The sequence below is a fragment of the Stomoxys calcitrans genome, chromosome 2 (genome assembly GCF_963082655.1).
Source record: "Stomoxys calcitrans chromosome 2, idStoCalc2.1, whole genome shotgun sequence".
Taxonomy (NCBI): Eukaryota; Metazoa; Arthropoda; class Insecta; order Diptera; family Muscidae; genus Stomoxys; species Stomoxys calcitrans.
Genome location: NC_081553.1, coordinates 6,763,531 through 6,788,312, shown reverse-complemented (window position 1 = coordinate 6,788,312; position 24,782 = coordinate 6,763,531). Strand labels below are relative to the sequence as shown.

Sequence of the window (24,782 nt, the reverse complement as noted above, 5' to 3'; positions counted from 1 at the left end):
TCAACCCTATCTGATTGAAATGAAAGTCTGAAGAAGTTGTATTTCTTGGTTTTATTTAAAAAATCTTCGTTAAAAAAGTTGTTTTTTTTGTGAAGCAATTTACAATTACACTATTAGCTAATTGTACACCAAAATTATAATTACATTATGTCGTTATTTAGGGCTAAAGCCTATATAGACGAATATATATGGAAAGTTGATCGAAATAAAACTTATTTAAAACTTGTGATTTAAGACTAGTTTATACTTTAACACGCTGCGTGTACATAAGCACAGTGATCTCAACAGGAAATAAGAAACTTCCGACATGTGGCACAGTACTTTAATTTAAAGATGTCGCCAATTGTCGAAACCCACATCTCACACTTTAAATGGGCCCCGTGTTTATTGCTTTAGTCGGGGCTCATTTGAGGAGTACAACTATTTGCACAATTATTTATTATACACACGTGGTGTATATACAAAAATGTTACTCTTATATACTTTAGCATATAATAATACTAATTACAATCTAATTACTTACATATATTATATTTACATAATGTCGTAACACGTAACAAAAAAAAAAAAAACTCTCAAAAATCCTAAAAATTACACCTACGTAGTCTAAATATATACAAATAGTGCGTTCACAGGCGAAAATCAAGTTTTTGGTAGGGCTAGGGTTCTTTTTTCACAGTGAAAATCTGCTTCAAATACAGGAAGAAGTTATATAAGGAGCCACATTCTTAATGATCTACAAAATCATAGCAACACAATACCAATTGGTAGCTGAAAATTTACTCCGAAATTTAACTGTATCATAAGTTAACTATCCGCTTGTTCACATTTGCAAAGAATTTTGTTGGTGGACAAAATTTTAAATTTATATATTTTTTTAAATGATATATCAAGATTCTACATAGACAAAGGAAATCTGCAGACTCATAAACCCCGTTTACACTGCTCTTTACGGTTTTAGTGGCTCGATCATCTGTTTTCCCTTTAAAAGATCAGCTGGCGAGAGCCTTAAATCCGGATTTAATGAAAGGTGCAAACGGAATTGTAACAAAGGAAATCTGCCGACACATAACAAAATGTTCAAAGAAGTTGTAACAGAGGGGAGAAATGTCAAATTCTCAGTCGTTTATGTGTGAGTGAGCAAGGAACGCGGGCGACATGGAGCGGAGAACTTTTGAGTTATTTTATTAACATCTTCGAATACGTCTATACAATTTCTATAATAATAGACAGCAGAAATTTTGGTTTAAACGGAGTGGGTAGCCTAATGTGCTATGTGGGAAAATCCAATAGGGTTATGTTTTTCCGCAGAACTATTGGTTGAACTGTTTGTTGCTGTTGATTGGAAACAAATCTTTAAATATGAGCTTGACTGAAAGTTTTCATATTGGTTGTATAAATTTTGTTTACAATTTTATTGGAGTTGATTGTTAAATTTTTGTTTTGATTTAATTAAGAGGTGGCATTGTAGGACTCATTTAAATGCTTGTAAAAGTTATGGAGATCCCTGAAGACCTTCCATTCATGCAAAATATTTTGTTAAATTTGGCTGACTATTTGGCAAATGGATTTCACTTTTCCCACCAGAGTCTATTTTTTTCTTGTGAACGACGCTGAGGAAAGTAGTTTGTAGATCCCAAAAGAAGAAAGGACAGTAGTTTGGCAATAAGGCTTTAACGATGTACATAAACAGTATGCTGTCAGTACATCTCCGAAATGGATCAGTACGGATGATGTTCCCTTTCTAGAGAAGATTATACTTTAAACCTTACATAAGTACCTCTTGCAAAAAAAAAAATTAAATAGGCCTACTATTGTTGTTCAAAATATGTGTTCTCAATAGAGAAAAATGGTTCATTGAACTCTTTACAGCATGCGCTCAAAGGTTTGGTGCAACATACACAATATGTAAGGTCATCCGTACATTGTAATCAGAATCGTTCTTTACAAGCAATTTGTGATTGATGGTGGTTGTGGAGTTGGGGTAACGGAAGTGGCTGCAGTTTTTTAATTCACTTTCTTCTCATTAAGGATAGGCAATACCTCTTGACTGTTGTTATTGTTCAATTCAAATGATTTTGTTTTTTGCTGCAATTCGGTCGCACATGTTGTCTGTTGGTTGATGGCGATAGATTTGGCGTCTTTGCCTTTTTTGTACGCTTGAATGTAGAAGTTCATGAAGAGGCAGAAGAATATGGAAGAATTGAGAAGCAGGAGGCACGAAATGAATTTGGAGAACTGGCATTGTTGGTTGAAGAGAGCACGTATCGTATGCACAATACACAGAATGAATTGAGCCTGTAAAGAAATAGAATAATTAACAAGTATTATTAAAAACGATGCACAAGTTTATTAAAAAAGGATACAAAATCCATTAGTCTAAGCTAGACAATATCTAGCCACATATTATATTAAGATCAAAATAAAGTCAAAAACAAACAAAACAAATTAAAATAAAATATTTATTAATGATTTCAAGAAGACATTGTCCCTCTTAAATTATATAGTTTTGAGCTTCGTTCTAGAATGGAAATAAAAAAATTGCTAAACTTTTTACAAGCTAATTTTAGCTTTTTTTAGACTATTTTTGTGCCCGACCGGAAATATTTTAAAAGGGCCTCCACTTTGGAGTAAAGAAAATGGGTAGAGTAGTTAACATACCAAACAGAAAATATGTTTTTTTAAATAATTTATTTTTATGAAAAACCACAAAATTTTCTGGATGACATCTCGACAAAATTGGTTCACTATGAATAGCATTTTTCAAGTTCTCTGAGCAATTCCTTTCTGTAGGGAAAAAGGTACTTACAAACTAAAACCCAGAAAAAGATTCTGCGAACGCTAAATCAGGTTGTGTAACCATTTGGAACCTTGCTTTAAATCATTTTATTATACCCCCACCGAAATATTCATTTCCGACCCTTTAAGTATATATATTCTTGATCTGCGTAAAAATCTAAAACGGTCTAGCTGTCCGTCTGTCTTTTAAAATCACGCTACAGCCTTTAAATATAGAGATATTGAGCTGAAACTTTGCATAGATTTTTTTTTGTCCATAAGCAGGTTAAGTTCGAAGATGGGCTATATCGATATTGCTATATGGGCCATATAGACCGATCCGCCGTTTTAGGATCTTAGGCCCAAAAAAGCCACATTTATTATCCGATTTTGCTGAAATTTGAGTCAGTGGGTTGTGTTAGGTCCTTCGACATGCTTCTTCAATTTGGCCCAGATTAGTTCAGATTTGGATATAGCTGCCATATTGACCGATCTCTCGATTTAAGGTTTTGGGCTCATAATCGGCGCATTTATTGTCCAATGTCGCCGAAAATTGGTACAGTGAGTAAGGTTAAGCACCTCGACATACTTTTGCAATATGGCACAGTTCGGTTGAGATTTGGATATAGCTGTCATATAGACAGATCTCTCGATTTATGGTTTTGGGTCCATAAAGGCTCATTTATTGTCCGATATCGCCGAAATTTGATACAGTGAGTTGCGTTAAGCCCTCCGAAATCTTTCTTCAATTTGGCCCGATCGGTCCAGGTTTGAATATCTGTCATATCTCTCGATTTAAGGTTTTGTGCCCATAAAACGCGCCTTTATTATTCGATGTCGCCGAAATTTGTGACAGTGAGTTGTGTGAGGCTCTTCGACATTTTTCTGCAATTTGGCCCAAATCGATCCAGATTTAGATATAGCTGCCATATAGACCGATTTCTCGATTTAAAGTCTTGGCCCCATAAAAATCGCATTTATAATCCGATTTTGATAGGCTTTTCAACATCCGTGTCGTTTATGGTTCAGATCGGTTTATTTTCAGATGTAGCTATTAAAAAGACCAATATTTTGTTATACACAATTGAACAATGACTTGTACTTATTAGTATTTGGTCCAAATCGGAACATATTTCGATATAGCTGATATGGGGGCATAAATCATGCATTTTTCACCGGATTATGACGAAAGGTGTTTTACATGTATACCCGAGGTGATGGGTATCCAAAGTTCGGCCCGGCCGAACTTAACACCTTTTTACTTGTTTTTTATCATTTCACTTTAATGAATTGTGCTGCAAACTCTCTTCAAGATTTGATTTTAATGCAAATGGCATACAGTCATTTGCATTCAAGAAAATTTTTTTAATATTTATTTATTATAATGATACATTCGTGTGAAAATGAATCCATAATTAACATACCGGATTAAAAAATTATGCTCTTTTTAGTATGCTATGCTTTCTCTTTATTTGGAAATCGTTTAGCTAGCTGGTCGGTTTTGACCATTAAAAGATTGATGTACATATTAAGAAATTGACAAACAATGTTACTGTCCAATGAACTTTTGCTGGAAATACCCAAATATCTAGATTTTGTTTTACGAAATAAAAAACATGTTGCTTTTAATTGAGGTAAACTCCCATGTTCTAAGTTTTTGTCTCGCTAATCTTTGGGAAAATAAGTTAAGAACATCGCTGCGCTTTGGTGACGCTATTCTGGTTTATGGTTTGAGGAAGTACAACTAAAACTTAATTAAAATTGTACTTAGAGCTTGGGTTGGGTATAATTATTATTTAAGCATTTACTGCCATAATTTCCAATGGTAATAGATTTATGTTTTGTTTTCTTGTTTTTTTTTTTTAAATCTAATTTCGCTTTAATCTGCGCCATTGTTTTGTAAGCAGTTTGCTTGTTAAAAAAAAAACAAACTGCAAACTAAAGGGTGATTTTTTAGCTATAATCTTTTGGCAACACTAGTTTAAACAGCTCACCCTTGTGTCGTGTTTTGTTTCACTGTCAAACTTCTTCACTTTGGTCTATATTTTAACCAGTAATCGTTATACAAAAGCCTAGGTCGTGCGATTTAACGCCTTTAGACTATTTTTTGTGGGGTTAAAGCTAGTTAAAGCTCATCTCTAAACAGACAAGCCCGCTTCAATTGACGCATTGAAAAACAACATTGAAGCATTTGTTCGTGAGATATCGGCCGAAATTTTGGAATGAGTATGCCAAAATTGGACTAAACGGATGGACCTTCAAACATTAAACTATCTTCAAACACTGAACTATATGGACCGTATTATCGATTCAAATAAAGATTTCATGCATTTTTCTGAATTTTGTGTGTTTCTTTTTTGAAAAACTTTCCTATAGCTCTTAAAAATTCACCCTTTATATAATATGCTTTATAAAATCAGGAACACGTTATCATAATGAATAAAGCCACTTTAGTTATTTTTTTTATTCTTCACTGAGGCAACAGTATAAAAAAGTTCAATATCTAGACTAAAAAATTGCAAATTTTGCCCATGAAGATTGCACTAAGGAGTCCAATGCAGTCCGATTCAAGTTTAAGCTCAATGATAAGGGGCCTCCTTTTTATAGCCGAGTCCGAACGGCGAGCCGCCGCGTGACTCCTCTTTGGAGAGATGTTTTACAGCATCAGGAGGGGAAAACCACCGCTGAAAATTTTTTCTGATGGTCTAGCCAGGATTCGAACCCAGGCGTTCAGCGTCATAGGTGGGCATGCTAACCTCTGCGCTACGGTTGCCTCCAGATCTATATATCTAGACTTAGCTCCCCTATTAACCGACCTTCCGATTTGACTTCTTGAATCTCTTTAGGCTCCAACTCTTATTTGATTTGGTATGACCTTCAACTTTCAAAACTGTATATAACAGATGACAGATCTGTAATGACTATTGACATCTACGTAGAATACGGTCCAAACCGGTCTAAAACCTAACAAAGATACAGTATAAACCAATCCTTCGACTTGATATAGCGCGTTGCACAGAAAAAAATTTCAATTATAAATTTATTTGAAAATAAAATTGTTTTTTATCAAACAATTTATGGATTCAATAATTTTTTAATTGAATTTGAAATTTTTTCAATCACAGTCGTGATTTAAATTTTTTCAATTAATTGATGAAGTAAATTTTTTTTTGAACCTAACAATCACAATCGCGAGTTAAAATTTTGTAATTTTCAACTAGAAAATTAATCAATGCAGTCATATTTTAATCGATTATTAAAATATTTTCAAATATAGTGCTTAAGTAAATTCAATTAAAGGCCGATTTTTCCCCTACAATATAAAGGGAAGGATAATTCAAAGACCCATACGTCTAACATTTCGACTAATCTATAGCAAAACCATGACAGCCGGTTCTACGTGCCGGATTAACCCGATGGAGTCCTTCATAGGCCACGGGCCTCAGTGCACAACACATTGCTACGATGGCAACAACAAATCTATAGGGCACTCCTACCCGACACTCGAAAATATTTAGAAAACTTTTTTTTTATGCGGATGCAAATGGATTTTTGCCCAAACAACACATATCAATTTCCTGTTCCAGTAGGTAAACATTTGTACGCCAAACATAGAAATAAATAGGAATTAAAAAGAAAATGACAAACATTATTTAATTGGGTCAGTTAAAAAATTAATTGGAAATTTCAATCATAAAATTGAATCAATTAAAAATTGAATTGAAATTTTTAAAATTTTCAGTCATTTTTTTAACTGATTTTGCAATTTTTTTGATTGAAAATTTTTTCAATTAATATTTTCGTGATTGAAGCAGTTTCAGTAAACAAATTAATTGGATTAATTAATTTTATGATTGAAACCGATTATTGTTTTAAATCCTCCACCATAGGATGGGGGGTATACTAATTTCTTCATTCTGTTTGTAACTACTCGAAATATTCGTCTGAGACCCCATAAAGTATATATATTCTTGATCGTCGTGACATTTTATGTCGATCTAGCTATGCCCGTCCGTCTGTCTGTCGAAAGCACGTTAACTTCCGAAGGAGTAAAGCTAGCCGCTTGAAATTTTGCACAAATACTTCTTATTAGTGTAGGTTGGTATTATACAGGGTGGCTGATGAAAGCCGCTACCAAACAAAAATGTAATAACTTTTTTTCTATTTAATAATAATAATTTAATAATTAATTTAATTAATTAATTAATTAATTTAATTAATAATAATTTAATAATTAATTTAATAATTTAATTTAACATGAATAAAAGAAAAATGTATTCCATACACCGAAAAAAAAATGTAGCAATATTCATCATTGTAGCAATATTCATCAGCCACCCTGTACATGGGTCATATCGGTCCATGTTTTGATATAGCTGCCATATAAACCGATCTTGGGTCTTAACTTCTTGAGCCTCTAGAGTGCGCAATTCATATCCGATTAGAATGAAATTTTGCATGACGTATTTTATTCTTACTTTCAACAACTGTGTTAAATAAGGTTCAAATCGGTTCATAACCTGATATAGCTGCCATATAAACCGATCTGGGATCTTGATTTCTTGAGCCTCTAGAGGTCGCAATTATTATCCAAATTGCCTGAAAATGTACGACGGATTCTTTTATGACCATCAACATACGTGTTTATTATGGTCTGAATCGGTCTATAGCCCGATACAGCTTCCATATAAACCTATCTCTCTATTCTACTTCTTGAGCCCCCAAAGGGCTGACATTTTACACAGGTCTCCAACATATAATTTAATTGTGGACCAAACCGGACCCTATCTTGATATCGCTCTAATAGCAAAGCAAATCTTTTCTTATATCCTTTTTCGCCTAAGAAGAGATGCCGGGAAAAGAACTCGACAAATGCGATCCATGGTGGAGGGTATATAGGATTCGGCCCGGCCGAACTTAGCACGCTTTTACTTGTTTTCTGTGTAATGGGCGCAATAATAATCTGATTTGGCTAGGATTTTAGTTTTTGATTATTTATAGAAATCGCTAAGAGAATTTTAAAAAAACCCTATACATGGCGAAGGGTATATAAAGCGCTTTTACTTGTTACGCCTTTTATAAAATAAAGATTTTTGGATTGTTGGAGCTGGATTCCGTTAAAATCAAAGGCATTCAGCTAATATTTCTTTGTGATGTAAATGTTTCTCTTGCTGCAACTAATTCATGTAAGTATATTTTTTTTGCATTTTGCATAGAATGCACTATAAATTCTCTCTCCATTACAATACTGACTGTTTTAGTTGGGTTTTGTATGTTTGCGGTAGGACATAACAATTAAAGTTGCCTCATAATTTTAGCTACTGAAGCATATCAATTGTTTGCTAGTGTATTGAGGTGGGTAAAACTCTATTACATTCTATAAAGGGTTAAAAGATGGCGCGAACATATTTGAATCCATGCAAGTTAATGGATGAACGTTTTTTTGGTAGTAAAGGCGTTCAAATCAGTAATAAGACACGTAAGAATGTAGATACACACAATATTATAGTGGTAACAACACCTAGCACTACATACCTGATTTTAACTGCTGTGTTTGTTTTGGTTCTATCTAGTGCAAGTCAGACGTTCTGGATAGAATATGAGTGCACAATTATACCGGTTAGTTATCGATATCATGCAACAACAGATAATAAGAAACGATCAATCGTTTTTTGCACTGTATAGTACTAAAATAAAATACGGCAAGCATAGATCAGGGATTGTTGTAAGAATTCTGTAAAATAACCTCGGCTTTTATTAAGTAGATGTAGACAAAAATTTCTTGTGGTACCAACTTGGATACCAGGACGCTCAATACAACTCCCAATAAAATTATTTTTAAGTTAATTATTGCAACAACTGTGGTTTTTTCGAGAACCTTTTCTATGGTTTTGTTTTTTTATTAAATTAAAATAGTTAATAAATTTCTTGACATATAATAATGAAAACTATTTCCCAAATATGCATTATAATCCCCCCTAAATGTCTTTACTAGTGAGTCTTAAACTAATAGTGTAATGTATTAGAATTGCTGTGGCAGCAACGATTACTTGAATGATTTTTCCTAAGACAGGTGGCCATTTTTTATGCCATTATTATATTAAATCAAAATCTGCAAAGTCACGGTAGTTGAACACAAAACACTAATTTATTTATGAGAATTTATGATTTGTTTGTTGTACTCGCATTGTTCTATGTCATGGAGTGTCTACTTTAGAAGTTCAGACACATACTCATATGTACTTGTCGTTGTCATTGCTTGACGTTTAGTGCCTAGAGGGTTGGCTGTTGAAAATATTATATCGTATGGATCTTTGTGAGACGACATGAAATTAGCCAGATGAAGAAACATTAATCATCTGTATTGGAACTGTTTTTTTTTTGAGCAATTTTAAAACGGTTTCAATAGAACTTTATACATGTCTTCCAAAATTACCATTTAATAAAGGCATTTTGTTTTATCCAGTGCAAGTCGGTAGTAGTATATATTTGTTGAGGATTCCAATTTCTTTCTTTTACACTCACAGAAATTTGTTGGTAAAAACAGCAAAAGCATTTGCTGAAAAAGTAGAAAGACTGCTGAAAATGGGACCACAGTAATTTGTTCCTAAAACAGCAAACATTTTCTTTTGTTTGCAAATGGTAGAAAGTAAAAAAAACTCAAAAATGTTATGCATATTTAAAAATTTTTTATACATCATGTAATCCCTACAGCCTTCAAAAATTGAGATATTGAGCTAAAATTTGATGATACGATTTGGCCTGTTCAAGACGGACCATATTTAGATATAGCTGCTATATAGACCGAACTCCCAATAAAGGGTCTTATGCCCATAAATGCTTTATTTTTTATCCGATTTTGCTGAAATTTGCAACATAGAGTAGTTTAAGGCCTTCCAACATTTGATCCAAATATGGTTCAGGCCGAACTATATATAAATATAGCTGCCATATATTCCGATCTGCCGATAAAGGGTCTGTAGCCCATAAAAGCTTTAATTATTACGCGATTTCGCTGAATTTAAAACAGTGAGTAGTTTTACGCTTCAAATATGGTTCAGATCGGACTGTATTTAGATATAGCTTCCATATAGACCGATATGCCGCTTTATCTTTTAATTTTTTAATCGATTTCGCTGAATTTAAATTTAACGCTTTCCAACATCCGACTCAAACATGGCCAGATCGGACTGTATTTAGATATAGCTGTTATATAGACCGATATGCCGGTTAAGGGTCTGAAGCTCATAAAAGCTTTATTTATTACCCGATTTTGTTGAAATTTGAAATACAAAATTCAACAGTGACTTATATTTATTAGACCACTCACTGTCCGTGCCGAATTTGGGTGCATGAGTTATCCAATTTTCAACGGATTGTGACGAATGGGGGATACCCACCGAGGTGGTGGGTATCCAAAGTTTGATCCGGCCGAACTTATTGCCTTTTTACTTGTTTTTGGAAGAGATGATTTCAATTTGTGGCATATTACTGTATATATTTCGAAATGTGACTGAGCTCGCTCGCATTTTTTGTTATTGCTCTAATAATGGACACATGACTAGCATAGCCTTTTGTTTCTAAATTTAAAGAAAAAAATATTATGGAAGGTATACATTTAGTGGTAATTATAAACATCCACTGAGACACACATTTTACAATTTCAGCAAACAACAGACTTTTCAGCAGTATGCCTGTTGCTCTGAAATTGCAGAAGTACTGTTGAAATAGCAGAACTACAGCTACAATAGCAGCAAAATTAACTACTAATGTTCAGAAGACAGTGTTTTCTATTTTCGGCAAACTTTTTTCTATGAGTGTACTCATCTGGAAGCCTCTGCCAAATTATATGGATAGCAGCCATATAAATATAAAAGTTGAATTGTTGGGTCTGAACCAATTTTGATAAAATTTAGCTGAGGCTTTTAGTCATGCAAAATTCCATGCCAAATTTCATACAAATCCGTTGAAAATTTTAGTAATTAGGTCCTTATTAGTGTAAATCGAACGAATTATATATATGTGAGCTATATCTAAATCTGAAGCGATTCTTGCAAATGATGATTGGTTAACAATGCGATTTCGAAATTTTCCCATGGACATTCCATAAAGGTGAACTAAGTTGGTTCATGTCTGGTATTGTACCCCACCTAAGTATTGGTGTATGTTAACCGCGAAAGCCGGGCAATGACATAGGAAATTTTCCAACGTCTCATCATCTTCCCCACATGCTCTACACATTACATCACTTTCTGCACCGATTTTGCATAAGTGAGCTCGTAGTCCTATGTGTCCCGCTATGACATCAAAAGCTTTACCGACTTAATTCTCACTTTCTTTCAGTAATAGCCTCGATCTCTTACGATCTGGATCACTCCATACGATTTTCACCGTCCTACCGCTGTCACCCATGCCCTTAAATCGGACTGCGTCGACCCGAAAGGCTTCGTGTTAACCAAGTTTATCGACGGTAGCTCTCTGGCCTTCAGTGCCAAATCGTCTGCCCATTCATTCCCCCTTACTCCCTTATGGACCGGCAACCAAACGATGCGGATTGTGCCATCCTCAGAGAAGGCGTTAATCTCCTTCGTACACTGCAAGACTGTTCGTGGCCTTACCGTTCTGGTTGTTATTGCCCTGTCCGTAAAGATGTTCACACTTGACGTCCACGCAGTCTAAAACAAATCTTAGTCCCTGGGTTCTCAATGTAGACTGCCAGGTCCACTCTATCCCCTAGCTATGATCCATCTGTGTAACATGATCTTCCAGATGGCAATTCTAGGGTTCCGTCAGTACAAGACTGTGCCGCTGGCAGCAGTGCCTCGCACTCGACCTCAAGTATCGTCTCAGGCATTCGATCGACGACCTCTTTTCCTTAGATTTCAAAAACAAATTAACACTTAATTTACGAGCAAACATGACCATTTGTTCTACGACAAATTCGTATTTGTCCTTTGAAAGTTGCGAGTTTGTACTTTATTTCCCAGTTAAATTTGTGATTAAGCGCCTGGCCCATAACATGAAGCCACATGCCACAACAAGTGACCTACAAAGCACAATTCATTGGTCAACCAAGCAATGCAACAAGTTTCCATTAACACTCTTACAATGCTGAAGCTCAGCTTTGGCACTGCTGGTCGTTATGCTTCTCGGCTTTGTTGAAGCGAGATCTTTTTAACCCATAACATATAGCAGTGTATGGCTTGGTGTGCAGTGTAATGCCATACTGGTGGGTAAGTCCGTCCAACCATCAGCCTGTTCGTCGGTGCATGTTTCATATCTGTTACTGCTCTGCCAGTCTACCTGCCCCGCTCGATTGTCCTATGGAGTAACAATCGATTATTTTAGTATGGGTTTAGTAGATTGTTTTGCTGAAAGCAACATTACATCAAACATGCCTAACTGGGGTTCCCCAAGAGGGAAGCGGAAGATGATGGAGACGAACGTTGGTAGAATATATGCGTTTAATGTTTGCAAAATTCAACTAACAAAGTTGCGTTTGCCCGATCGCAAAGAGAAAAACTCAAAAAAGACGAAACGGAAAAGCTTAAGAAAGACTAAAGAAAAAAAATACACCAACTTGAACAAGTTCTATGTGAATTTATTGAAAGTGAAATGATTTGTTTGTGAGCAGTGAAAAAACATTTATGTGTTTTTTCCACTTTTGCTGTTACTTTTTGGGTTCGCGATTATCCAATGTAGACAAAATTTAAACTTCTCTCATACGAATGAAAACTGATTAATAAAAATTGCACAAAACTGAAATACTCATTAATATCATGAGCTTAATGGGGTAATAGGGTTTTGTAGTATAATGAAGATATTTGTAATGGTTTTGGTACTCTCCATCATATTTATTTCGCAATTTCGTTTGCATCCTTCGAAATATTAACCTGAGGTCGTACAAAGTAAAGTTTCTTAAACATATTAGTATTTTAAGCCGATCTATTTGAACTTATTTTTTTACTTTAATGATGGATGTAACGAAGATGATATCTTGGTCTCAACTGGATGATTTTATATCAAAACATTTGAATGCGTTGGAGTCAATTTTGGATATCACAAAATTTGGATGGAGATAGTTCTTCATCCAGGAACGAGTCTCAGAATTTCCACACTAAAAGTGAGGCAACATACCGATCTTGCAAAGTCTGTCTTCTTAACCATGCCCTACGCTCATGCAACAAATTTAGAAAACGTCTGTCAAAAATGTCAGCTATGATACATTCGTATTTTTTCAAATCGGTCAATGCCGAGATTCTGTTGGCCAACGACCAAATACCTTATGTCTTGGGAGCTGGCACGATACAAATCTCTTCCAAAATGTCGATCGCCCAGAGTGCAATATTTGGATGAGCAATATCTGGAGCATGTCAGTATTAATATTGCAGTCTTTCAAGGTGGCCGGCATGTGGAAGCATTTACATATATTTACTACTCTTAGTTTAAGCATTGAATTATTAAATAACGTTAATCCTGAATTACTAGATCTTTTAATGTAAATGTTCCCTTCATCTACGAACTTTCACATGAGTTCCTAAAGTATGGTAACTTGATAACTAAGCCCTGTTGAGCAAGGAGGGCTTTTATTCATTTTTAATGTTAAAAGAATATATCTCACTTCACTTCTAACTAAAATGCTGAAACTTGTTTTGTAATGGTTGATTATTATTTACAGGGCCTTAATTGACATACAGTCCACTTACACAGGCGAATCTCGGAGTTGTTCAGGTTGTTTGTTGAAAGTGGGCTATCTTTCAAGGGAGGAAAGCTAGTCGTAGTTACATTTTGCTGCGAGCTTTATATTAATTGACATACAGTCCACTTACACAGGCGAATCTCGGAGTTGTACAGGTTGTCTGTCGAAAGTGGGCTATCTTTCAAGGGAGGAAAGCTAGTCGTAGTTACATTTTGCAAAAATCCTACTTATTAGAGTAGGTCGTTGGAATTTTAAATTACCAAAATGCTATAGCTGCCATATATTGTTCTGTTGCCCCTGTTCCGACATGTGTTGTAAAGTTCTGACTTCCAACATCTGTTACTCTTCTGAGAGCAATTCTAGTATTCATTCATATACTAACTATATTTTCTATTGTCTATGTGAGTTGCTGTTAAGACCTTCATAATTCCGAGTTGATTTTTGTGGTGTTATACATCTGGGATGAAATGTACTATTCGGTCCTGCCGATGGGCCCTGGATACGTAATTCTTGGTAGCTTAAAAACTATAATCCCAAAACCTGAAGGGTTGAGAGGTTGTATTCATACTCTGAGCTAAACTAAGGGTATCTACCATTGCCTGTAAGCCATCCAACAACTCACATCAAATATTTTGATTTGTTGTAATCTTGAAATGATTGCCTCACCGTCTAGTTTGTCTTGCTATGGCAGTTAGCCTCTGCTCAATTTGACGCTGTTCGTTGAATGTTTGATTGAATTTTTGTTGGCGTAGTTCTGCTTCCACTTCTCTTAGTTGAATGTGGCAGCACCAGCAGCAACAGCATTCAAGTGGCACGAGAGCTTCCAAATTGCTTTATCGATCGACCACATGAAATTGTTTTTAAAGTTTAATATCAGTGACTAGAACATGTTATTATTCAGCAGTGACTTAAACATATCCAAGTTTGTTTTGGCTTTTTCGATTGTATTAAGTTGCCTTTGCGGACACAACATTTTTGAGAGAACTTGCAGCGGGAGGTTGAAAATTGGCTACTTTGGCACGGCAATGCTTCCCAATATAGTGTGCGCCAGGCGTTAACAATAGAGCTTAAAATGTAGTTTATATATCTCTCTCCACAATTCAGTTGAAAAATTGTGATTTTATTTTTATGGCGATTTGCTCAAATGTCGTATTTTTTCTTAATAGATGCATTTCATTTATTTGCATATCTTGTTGCTGTTGTAATAAATTTTGAGTAAAAAATCGTGATAAATAATAGAAAACGATTTCTTAGACAATATATGACAAAAGTTGAAACTGTAATTAATAAGGCTTATTAACATTGCTGGGAAATTTTATGACGATTGAGGTAGCACACTTTACAAAACGTCTCGACCAACGCATATATATACATACATATATATGTCCATTCTTATATATAAATAAGAGAAGAACATTGCAATAGTCGACACATTTTAAGTGATTTTAGCGAATGGTGTCAAAAATGGCACCATGTATTTAATTTCATCCATGGGATTGGATGCATATTCATATCAGTCATTCGGAAATTTGTGTTTCTGTTCGCCGTAATTACGCAGATCTATATTTGGATAGACGAAGTATGTCCGATTTTTTTTGTGCGATTTCGACAAAATTTTGTCCAATGTCAACGAATTCTGGAAACAGTATAGGCAGATCAGGCCACAATGGGATGCTGCTGTTATATCCACCGACTCAATGTCTCGAGCTTTGGAAGGTGCATATTTTATTTGATTTTGCTAACATTTAGAACTGAGAGTTGGTAGCTGATATAAATGGGATGCTGCTGTTATATCCACTGACTTAATGACTCGAGCTTTTGAAAGGTGCATATTCTATTTGATTTTGCTAACATTTAGAACTGTAAGTTGGTAGCTGATACAAATCACGATTCCAAATGCTTGCAAGCGTTCTTAATATGGTCTATATCGGAAGAAAATTCGATGTAGATCTTATATAGACCGATAACTTGAAATTTGGTACGGTGAATTGCATGCATCTCCTGACGAGAAAGACATGCTAAGACGGATGATATGAATATAGTAAAAGATGGTAATAAGATATATGGAGGACTAGAATAAATCGTTGCTCTCAAGTATCCAAAACTTGATCAGGCCCAATTTGCGAAAGCAGAAAAATAAACCTCATTGGGCAAATTTTCCATGAATATCCCATTAAGGAGTTGCTGGACCCTTCTTTTATACCAGTTTTAGCCCAATGTCAGACTATTGCCGCTAAACAATAGAGCTGGCAAAATATCGGTGGCACTTTCGATGTTTTAATTTTTGGCTTAATATCTTTCTTGTTGTGTATTTTAAGTATTTGTTACTTGCAACACCTGAATGCCACAAAAATGCCTGCTGATTCCCAGTATAATATTTTTGAAATCACTCTCCAAAACCACAACCAGCAAATCAATGACCAAGCGAACAAGTCTTATTGATAATGCTGTTATGGTGCAAACATAATTATATTACCTCAAGCTTTGAGAGGTTATGAAAACCAACAGCTTCCAACGAAACTTCTCATTTGTACTACCATTATGTACTATCATAATGGAAGGGGATTTGGTAGTTGCTTGTGCTTGAGAAACCTTAATCCATTGATTTAGAGAGGAGATTATCCCAAGTAAATAGCTTTGGAATGTGCAATTTGTTTGTTGATTGATAATTTTCATAGAACTGTTGCGAGAATTTTGTTGCGGAGAATAATATCTTGTATATATTTTTCGATCACATGTGGGGTGTATACTTTGTTGTAAAGTGGGGAATCATAAGACCTTCATTAGTATGTACACATACTCAAATGATATTTCGGACTTTTCTGTTATCACCCTTCCTTAGGTTAATATTTATCTGGTCATTCCTACTGAAAGATGAAATATCAATATAAATATATCGATCTACTCATACACGAATACAGCCTTAAATTTTGCATAATCACTTGTTAGTAATGTAGTTTGATGAGAATTGAAAAGGGTCATATCGGTTTCGGTAGACTAGTTTAGTCCCTAGGGTGACTTGGAGATGTTGGGAACCAAGCAACGGCTCTGATTCTGGTTTTGACATGGCAAAATCCAGGCTTATCTTGGTTTTCCTTAAGCTCAAATGCAGACACCTCTCCGCGGTGTCACCTAGGTACTTGCGTTTAAAATCCGTTAAAGGTAGTGAGCATTACTCCGAAAACTTGAGGAAATTGCTATGAAAAAACGAAGAAGACTGAAAGCGGATCCCCCCTATGTTGACGACCCCCACAAATGTTTAAAGGACCATCACTTGCGTATCTGCACCTGTAATGTCTGCACTCTTTATAGAGAGGGTGCGGTATTCGCACTGGCGGATGTATTAGAAAAATACAGCGCAGGCATTACTGCCATACAGGAAATGCAATGGTGACGCCCTATATTATAGCTGCCATGAAACGAAGCATAAATTTGGCTGTGTATTTGTGGTTATTCGGAGACTGAAACACCTTGTTTTTAGGCTTAACCCGGTGGATGAGAGGTTAGCCATAATCCGCAAAAAGGCTAAATTCTTCTTCATCAGGCTTATTTGCTCACATACCCCGACGGAAGACAAGGGTGAACAGACCAAGGATATTTTCTACAAGCATCTGGAAAGACAATATAACCGCTGTCCCGATCATGATATTAAAATCGTTCTGGGGATTTTAATGCGAAAAAAATAGGGAAGAAAAATATCTTCGGCCTAACAGTCGGAAAAATTTAGCCTACACGATTTAACTTCCGATAATGGATTGAGGCTAATAGACTTCGCCGCGGCAAAGAACATGGTAGTTAGCAGCACCAGATTCCAACATCGAAGGATTCACACGGCCACATTGTCACCTGATCAAAAAACAAGAAACTAACTAGATCTTGTTGTGATAGATGGAAGGCATTTAACCAGCGTATTAGATGTACGTTCAATCCGATCATTAACTGGGTGCGAACCCAGATCTGCAAAATGCTACTGAAGCCAAGAACAGAACAATCAGTAGTAACGCACCAGATGAAGGAGAAATATCGGGAGAAAAGAAGTCAGGAGAAACGTCTTTACCGCAGAAAGAAACAAGGGAATGGAAAGGCGTTAGTAAGTGTGAGCGAATTGAGACGCGCAGGAGTCAGAATGAAGCCCGACAATCCTGCCAAAGAATTACATTTTAATCTGATGGCTTTGATACCCGCACATCATTCTGCAGAGACAAAGAGAGAAATCTGATAGTTGATGTAAAGAGTGTGCTGAGGATATGGAAGTAACACTTTTCCCAGCTGGTGGTATCCGATGATGGTAGCCACGGTTGTACCGCAGAACTAATCCCTGATGATGGTATAGAGTGTGTACCACCTAGTCAAAACAAGGTCCATGTAGCAGTAACCCGGCTGAAAAACAATAAGGCAGCAGGAGCCGATGGGTTGCCGGCTAAACTGTTTAAGACCGGAGACGACGAGCTGGTAAGGCGTATGCACCAGCTCGTCTGCGTCTGTGTGAAAGATTTACGTCTAAAGTCAACGAAATAATTGGGCCTTTCAGTGTAGCTTTAGATCTGCTAAATCCACCATAGTCCAGATTTTTACACTGCGATAAATCCTGCAAAAAGATGCGAGAAGGACAGATCAACAGCAAAAAATCAACAAAGCAAAAAATCATTTTGAAGGCGATCACTGTGGTACACGCAAATCGGGACGACCATTAGCTCGATGGAAAGGTCAAGTGGTCGGAGACACCTCGAATAGAAAGAAAGATCGAGACGCTTGGAACGCTACTCTACGTTCGGCTAATGGGACAAATATTCTGTTGTAACCAACTTAAGTAAGTAAGTTAAGTAAATTGTTGCACGTATATTCTTTATTTATTTAAATGTATGCCCTGAATGTAATCTACCTAAACTTTATTTAATGTCATAATTTTTCAGAGTCAGTCTGAGTCTGAGTTAGCGGTTTGTTGCTTAGAGTTAGACCATTATATTTGCTTTATTTATTGGGCTATTCTCCAGCAGGCCTGCACTAATGTTTGAGTGCAATGTTATTGTGTTTAAATTTTCCAACTTTTCGTGATTTCTTGAGCAATTGACAATAGTTAGCAAAAGAAAAACATATCAAACACAAACGAAATGGAAACGCCAAGAAACTAAACGACGACGTACATACAATTTGCTCAGAATTACTCAATATGAGATAAATATTAAGCCTCTAGAGATACAAACACAAAAACCTTTGTAAAACAACTTTGAGTACTATTTTTGGGATTGTAATATGGTTTATATTCCAAAATTTGAATGTTTGTCTATAGTTCCTAGAAAAGTCAATGTTGATTTTTTCACTGCATTTTTGGAGGCGTACTGTATCAGTGCTTTGTTTTATGTCTTCGAAATATTTGTTTAAAAAAACTTAGATACTACTGCTAAAATTTAAGTATACGTTGCAGGCTTTAGTATTTTTTTTTCTTCTCAGCTGCTTAGTTCCTCTACTTCTTGGAGTAGAGAGAAAACCTGAAAATTTTAAATGAAGCAGTAGCACGTTGCAAAGCAAATGTTATTCGCATCTATTTTTTGGCTAATGCTGCTATGAGTAATTCTGACTAAAGTTTAGAAAAAAATATCACGTTAGCAAGTTTTAAAATTTTCCGATTTTTTGTTTAAAAATACTACATAGACTTTTAAGCAGAAGGTCGTTTACTATTTGAAACCATAAATGAATTGATTACTTTGTAATTCTTTTGGTTACTTACAATTTGCAACTCTGTCATGTATTTCTTCCACCACAGGAACTTGGCGTAGTTGGGACCCATTGCGGACATCATGTAATAGAAGTACATGCAAATGTGCACAAAGTTATTCAGAAGATTGGGGAATGTCGCATTACCACCTAGAAAAAGCAAGAGTACAAAAAGGGAAATATGAAATACAAATGCAGCTCTATAAAAGAAGAATTTATGAAACTATCTTACAATTATAAAACGCATTAAATTCGGACGGAACACCACTATGAATTCTCGTAAAAATTTAAACAAATTATTTCAGTTTTAATGTGGGTTTTCAAGAAGCCAGAATTGGGAAGTTGGTTCGTATTAATCTATTAAGGTGCTATCAGATTATATGTGTTTGTCATGTGCCACCAAAAATTTTGCAATTATGAAAGTGTTAACAACGTCTGATACATATGAAACATTTAATATGACAAACCAATGTTGTAATAAATATGAATTTTTTATATCCACCACTGAAGGATTCTTTTTGTCACTTCGCTTGCAACACATCGAAATATCGAGTTCAGATGCCATTAGGTATATATGTATATTCTTGACCCCAAGTCGGACTATATCTTGATATAGCCTCCGTATAGACCAATCTTCCGATTTTAGGTCTTGAAGCCAAAAGTAGCATTTACTACCCGTTTTGGTAAAATTTGGCACAGCAAGTTATGTCAAGACCCGTAACATCCGAAACTAGTATGGTTCAGATCGGACTACATTTCTATGTAGTTGTTTTGGATTCATAGATGGATCATTTTTCACCGTATTTTTACAAAAGGTGGATAGGATATATATCCGTGGTGGTGGATATCCAAAGTTCGGCCCGGCAGAATTTAATGCGTTTTTACTTGTTTTGATTCACTTTTCTCTGAGGTATGTATAAGTTTGTATTTAAATATATATATGCTTGTAATTACCAGCAACGAATTTAACCAGAACCCATGTTTCCAAGGGAGTCACGGAATGATGGTATACATGTAGCCAGGTGATCTGTGATTGTTTCTTGCGCAGCACAAAGAACACTGTGTCGGCGAATTCAGTCAGTTTCGATAAGTAGTAAATATAGCAAAGGTTAAGCATCTGAAAGTGATGAGAAAACAGAAAGGATAGCATTAAGTTAGAGATCAAGATATAGTTTTGTGTTTATTTTTTCTATTATATAACAAGTAAGAGCGTGCTTAGTTCGGCCGGGCCGAATCTTATATATCCTCCACCATGAATCGCATTTGTCGAGTTCTATGCGCGGTAATCTCTTTATATCAAGTTATAGTCCGATTTGGACCATAAATGAATGCTGAACATTGTAGAAGTCATTGTGTGATATTTCAGTTCATTCGGATAAGAATGCGCCTTGCAGGGGCTCAAGAGGCAAAATCGCGAGATCGATTTAAATGGGAGCTGTATCAAGCTATTGATCGATTCAGAAGTCGTTGTACAAAATTTCTTCCAAATCGGATAATAATTGCGCCCTCTAGAGGAGAAGTCAAGATCCCACATCAGTTTATATGGCAGCTATATCAGGTTATGTACCGATTTACGCCATACTTAGCGCAGTTTTTGGAAGTAATACCAAACACTAAAGGGTGTAGTGAAGCACACCGGGCCAGCTTGCTTTTAATAGAATTCAATATAAAATTGTTATTTTTGGGTAAATGATTCATGAATCATCTTTGCCCATGAACGTCCTATTAATAGACAGGGGCAAACTTGTCACATGTCAATGAATGCTGTCCGATTAAAGTTTAAAGCTCAATGATAAGGAACCTCAGCAGCAGTGCGACATCTCTTTGGGGAGAAGTTTGTACACGGCATAGTACCTCACAAATGTCGGCAGCATTAGGAGAGGAAAACCACCGCAAATATTTTTTCTCATGTTATTGCCAGGATTTGAACCCAGGCATTCAATGACATAGACGGATTCGCTAACCTAAAATTCTGAAAAGTCCGAGTACATTCCCCTTAGATACTCAAACTTGTCATCTCTGAGCTATCACAACTATGAAGAGAAATAGAAAGGCTCTAGAAAAATCCAAACCAATAGCAATGCTAGGAAAAATTTAACTCGAATCATTATTTCCCGCTTTTTCTAGAAACATTCTTCAGAAACATAACTTCGACAACTGTAAGTTACTTTTGTTCGTAAATTTTTTGACCGGAGTCCTTGAACGATTTTTCTTTTCTATAATAGGTATTATACAATATTTTATAAACAAACAGTTTGCAATCAATATTAATTTATTAGTTCCCAAAGGTTTTTAAACTCAACTTGATATATGCTACCTCTCATAATTCTATTAGACATTTATTTGTGGTCGAAATAAATGAATAAATGAACAAAAGCACAAAACACCTTAAAGGCCATGTTAGTCGGACCATTAAACTTTGGTAATGAGGGCTAGAAACCACACTAGCTGTTTAGTGCCCATTAGTAATGTTTATCTAAATAAATGTGCACACACATACATTCAAGTGCACCGACACCTTAAATCGTTAAAATAAGAGGTAGGTCGGCTGTGCTTTACATTAAATCTTTGGCAAATAGAGTATTTATGCTTTTATTGAAGTCGAAAGATGTGTAAAAATTTGTGGAGATTTTCTTGGTTAATGTAATGACGCACAAAGGGTTTACTGATGTTGAGATTTTGACCATATTTAACAACGACTTTAAGAATAATTTGTGTGTTGTGGTTTATGAAAACACAAAATATTTAAATCTTAAAACACATCACAGGCAAAAAGCAAGCACCAAGACTTTGCAACTCATTGGCTACTTGTAAATAAGTTTCCATGCTGATAGTTTTTAAAAGCAATGGATTTTACACATTCACGCCTTCACCAATACACAGTCATTCAATGCTAAGGCATGGAGTCGGTTCAATGGCTAGACCAAGTGTTTGGACAGTTGTGCAACCAGCAACGACCTTCAGCACGAAAAGTGTGCTGAAAAACCACAAAATTCAACAGACGAAACCAATTTTATGTGGAGTCGCTTCCAAAAGGAGAACATGTGGATATTTGCGAGTGCCGCTTGGATAAGTAGCTGTTACATAGCGTTTTGGTCGGACCAACTCCTTGTGCTGTAGAACGGAAATGTAAGCAAGTATGCCAATTCATGTTGAATGTTTAAATGTTTCATGCGTTTAAAGCATACTGGTATAAACAGGCTTGAATTTGGTGGCTTAGTAACATTTCCAAAAACATTTTTGCTGATGTCTGCAGGTTTGTTTCTTGAGTCTTTTGATATTGCGGGGGGTTTTGGTTTACAATAAATTAATGAAAATCTATGGGACAAAGTTTCTAACAGACACAGTTAATTATTACAAAAGAAAACTCGAAATGTAAGTGGTGGAGCTGGCAAATTCAATATAGAATATATCGACACATAGTTAATCCGACTTAAAAAAATATTTTTGATAAAATTAATATTTTCTATGAAAAAAACCCCTGCGTCTGTCCGCCGATCACCTGAGTTCAAATCCCCGCATGAACATCAGAATGTTAGAACATTGTTAGAACGCCATGTTAGAACTTCTCTAATTAGTGGTGTCGCTAAGGGGTACTGTTTGGACTCGGCGTAATAAGGAGCCCCCATATGTAATAGGATTGCGCTATTCAATGCGAGAAAAGTAATCCCTGTTCTTTAATGGAATGTTTATGGGAAAATGTGCATGTGGTTTGTTTGTGGCCAATGTTGAATAAAATACAAGAAGATATCGCGCAAAAATATAATTATAACGAATTCACTACTTTTGTGCGAAGTTGCATAAAACAAAGAGAATGTAAACTGCAACCACATTTCTAATTAGTTCATTGACCAAAGCAATCTTAAAGTTAGGTATTTTGCCAATTAGTACACTCAAACCATTTGGTTGCTTGACTTTTTTCTAACTAATACAAGTTAAAAAAAATAAGTACCCATATTAATGAATGTGTAATAACTAGCTTTTCGTTGAAAAAACACAAACAACGTTATGGCATACCAATTGAAAATTAATAATAATTCGGATAGTTTTTCACTGTTAATCTTATTCAAAAGCAAGCTCAATAGTCTTGAAGGCAATTAGCATATGGCAAGCATCCTTTGATATTAGCTGTGGCGGAAGTATATTTCTTGTAGTGGTTTCCTTTGCTGTAATTTTTTAGTCACAGGTCTAAGTCGAAAAATTGTATGAATGTTTTTTTCTGTGAACAAAAGCCACCGAGATTTCATGATGTAAATATTGTGTTAGGCAAAATTTGTGGGAAAACTTTACGCTTTTCATCTAAAGACTTTTGTTTTATATTGTAGCAGTATTAACTTTAAACATTCTAAGCTTACTATCAATGCAACCAGGAAGCATATACTCAACGATGAGTCTCCTCAAAATAAATTATTTATTTTCTAAATTTTAGTATGTGTCTTAAGTCTTTTGTTTGATAATGAGTAAATTATGTAGATGCATTTTGTTTGTAGGCTACAAAAATTCTTATAAATGAGCCATGCGATTTCCAGATAAGATATTTTAAAATCTATGGAGGCCACTGTAGCGCAGAGGTTAGCATGTCCGCCTATGAAGCTGAACGCCTGGGTTCGAATCCTTGCGAGACCATCAGAAATAATTTTCAGCGGTGGTTTTCCCCTCCTAATGGTGGCAACATTTGTGAGGTACTATGTCATTTAAAACTTCTCAAAGAGGTGTCGCACTGCGGCACGTCGTTCGGACTCGGATATAAAAAGGAGGCCCCTTATCATTGAGCTTAAAAACTTGAATCGGACTGCATTGATATGTGAGAAGTTTGCCCCTGTTCCTTAGAATGTTTGTGGGCAAAAATTTGCAATTTTCCCCTCCTAATGGTGGCAACATTTGTGAGGTACTATGCCATGTAAAACTTCTCAAAGAGGTGTCGCACTGCGGCACGTCGTTCGGACTCGGCTATAAAAAGGAGGCCCCTTATCATTGAGCTTAAAAACTTGAATCGGACTGCACTCATTGATATGTGAGAAGTTTGCCGCTGTTCCTTAGTGGAAAGTTCATGGGCAAATTTGCAATTTGCTATGTTTTTTGAGAAAATGCTTCAAGTAAAAAATATTGAGGAAATGCTTCAAACATACATACATCATACTGTTATCATTTACTCTTTTTCATCAAATCAAATTCTCATTTTCAACGATTAACTGGGCTAAAGAACTTATTTGCCAATCTATATATCTGGTGGCCACTTTCATTTGAAGTCACCTGTTAACTTAATAGGGATGCATGTCCGCTTTGCGACGTTTTGGGGGTATCTACCCTGATAATTTGCTCCAAATTTAGGTGGACAGTCCACACCCTATTATATTTTATTATAACCCTATATTATCATGGTAATCGAACATTGTCTACATATATATATCCGTTTGGTGGTAGTGGCGACTAAAAGATTATTGTACGACACCGCCCTCAAGTTTTCAAATCAAGTTCGTGTTCAACTCCTTGATACCTTTCATTTGAGTCCCATATTGTCATGATCGGTGTATATAACTTGTCTTGTCGAAAAGTAAAGTAAAGGGCAGCGGACTTATTGTTCCTTCCA

At 35.7% G+C, this 24,782-nt stretch overlaps 1 protein-coding gene across 1 annotated transcript in view; it reads right to left on the bottom strand.

The window, feature by feature from the left end:
- Positions 1–36: 36 nt before the first annotated feature.
- LOC106083349 (elongation of very long chain fatty acids protein 7) overlaps positions 37–24,782 on the bottom strand; it is a 45,814-nt gene continuing 21,068 nt past the window's right edge. The window contains exons 4-6 of the mRNA XM_013246291.2: positions 20,147–20,309; positions 19,206–19,342; positions 37–2,298 (exon numbers count right to left, since the gene is read on the bottom strand). Of these exons, the coding sequence (XP_013101745.1) occupies positions 2,008–2,298; positions 19,206–19,342; positions 20,147–20,309 (591 nt within the window). The 3' untranslated portion in view covers positions 37–2,007. The remainder of the gene's footprint in view (positions 2,299–19,205; positions 19,343–20,146; positions 20,310–24,782) is intronic.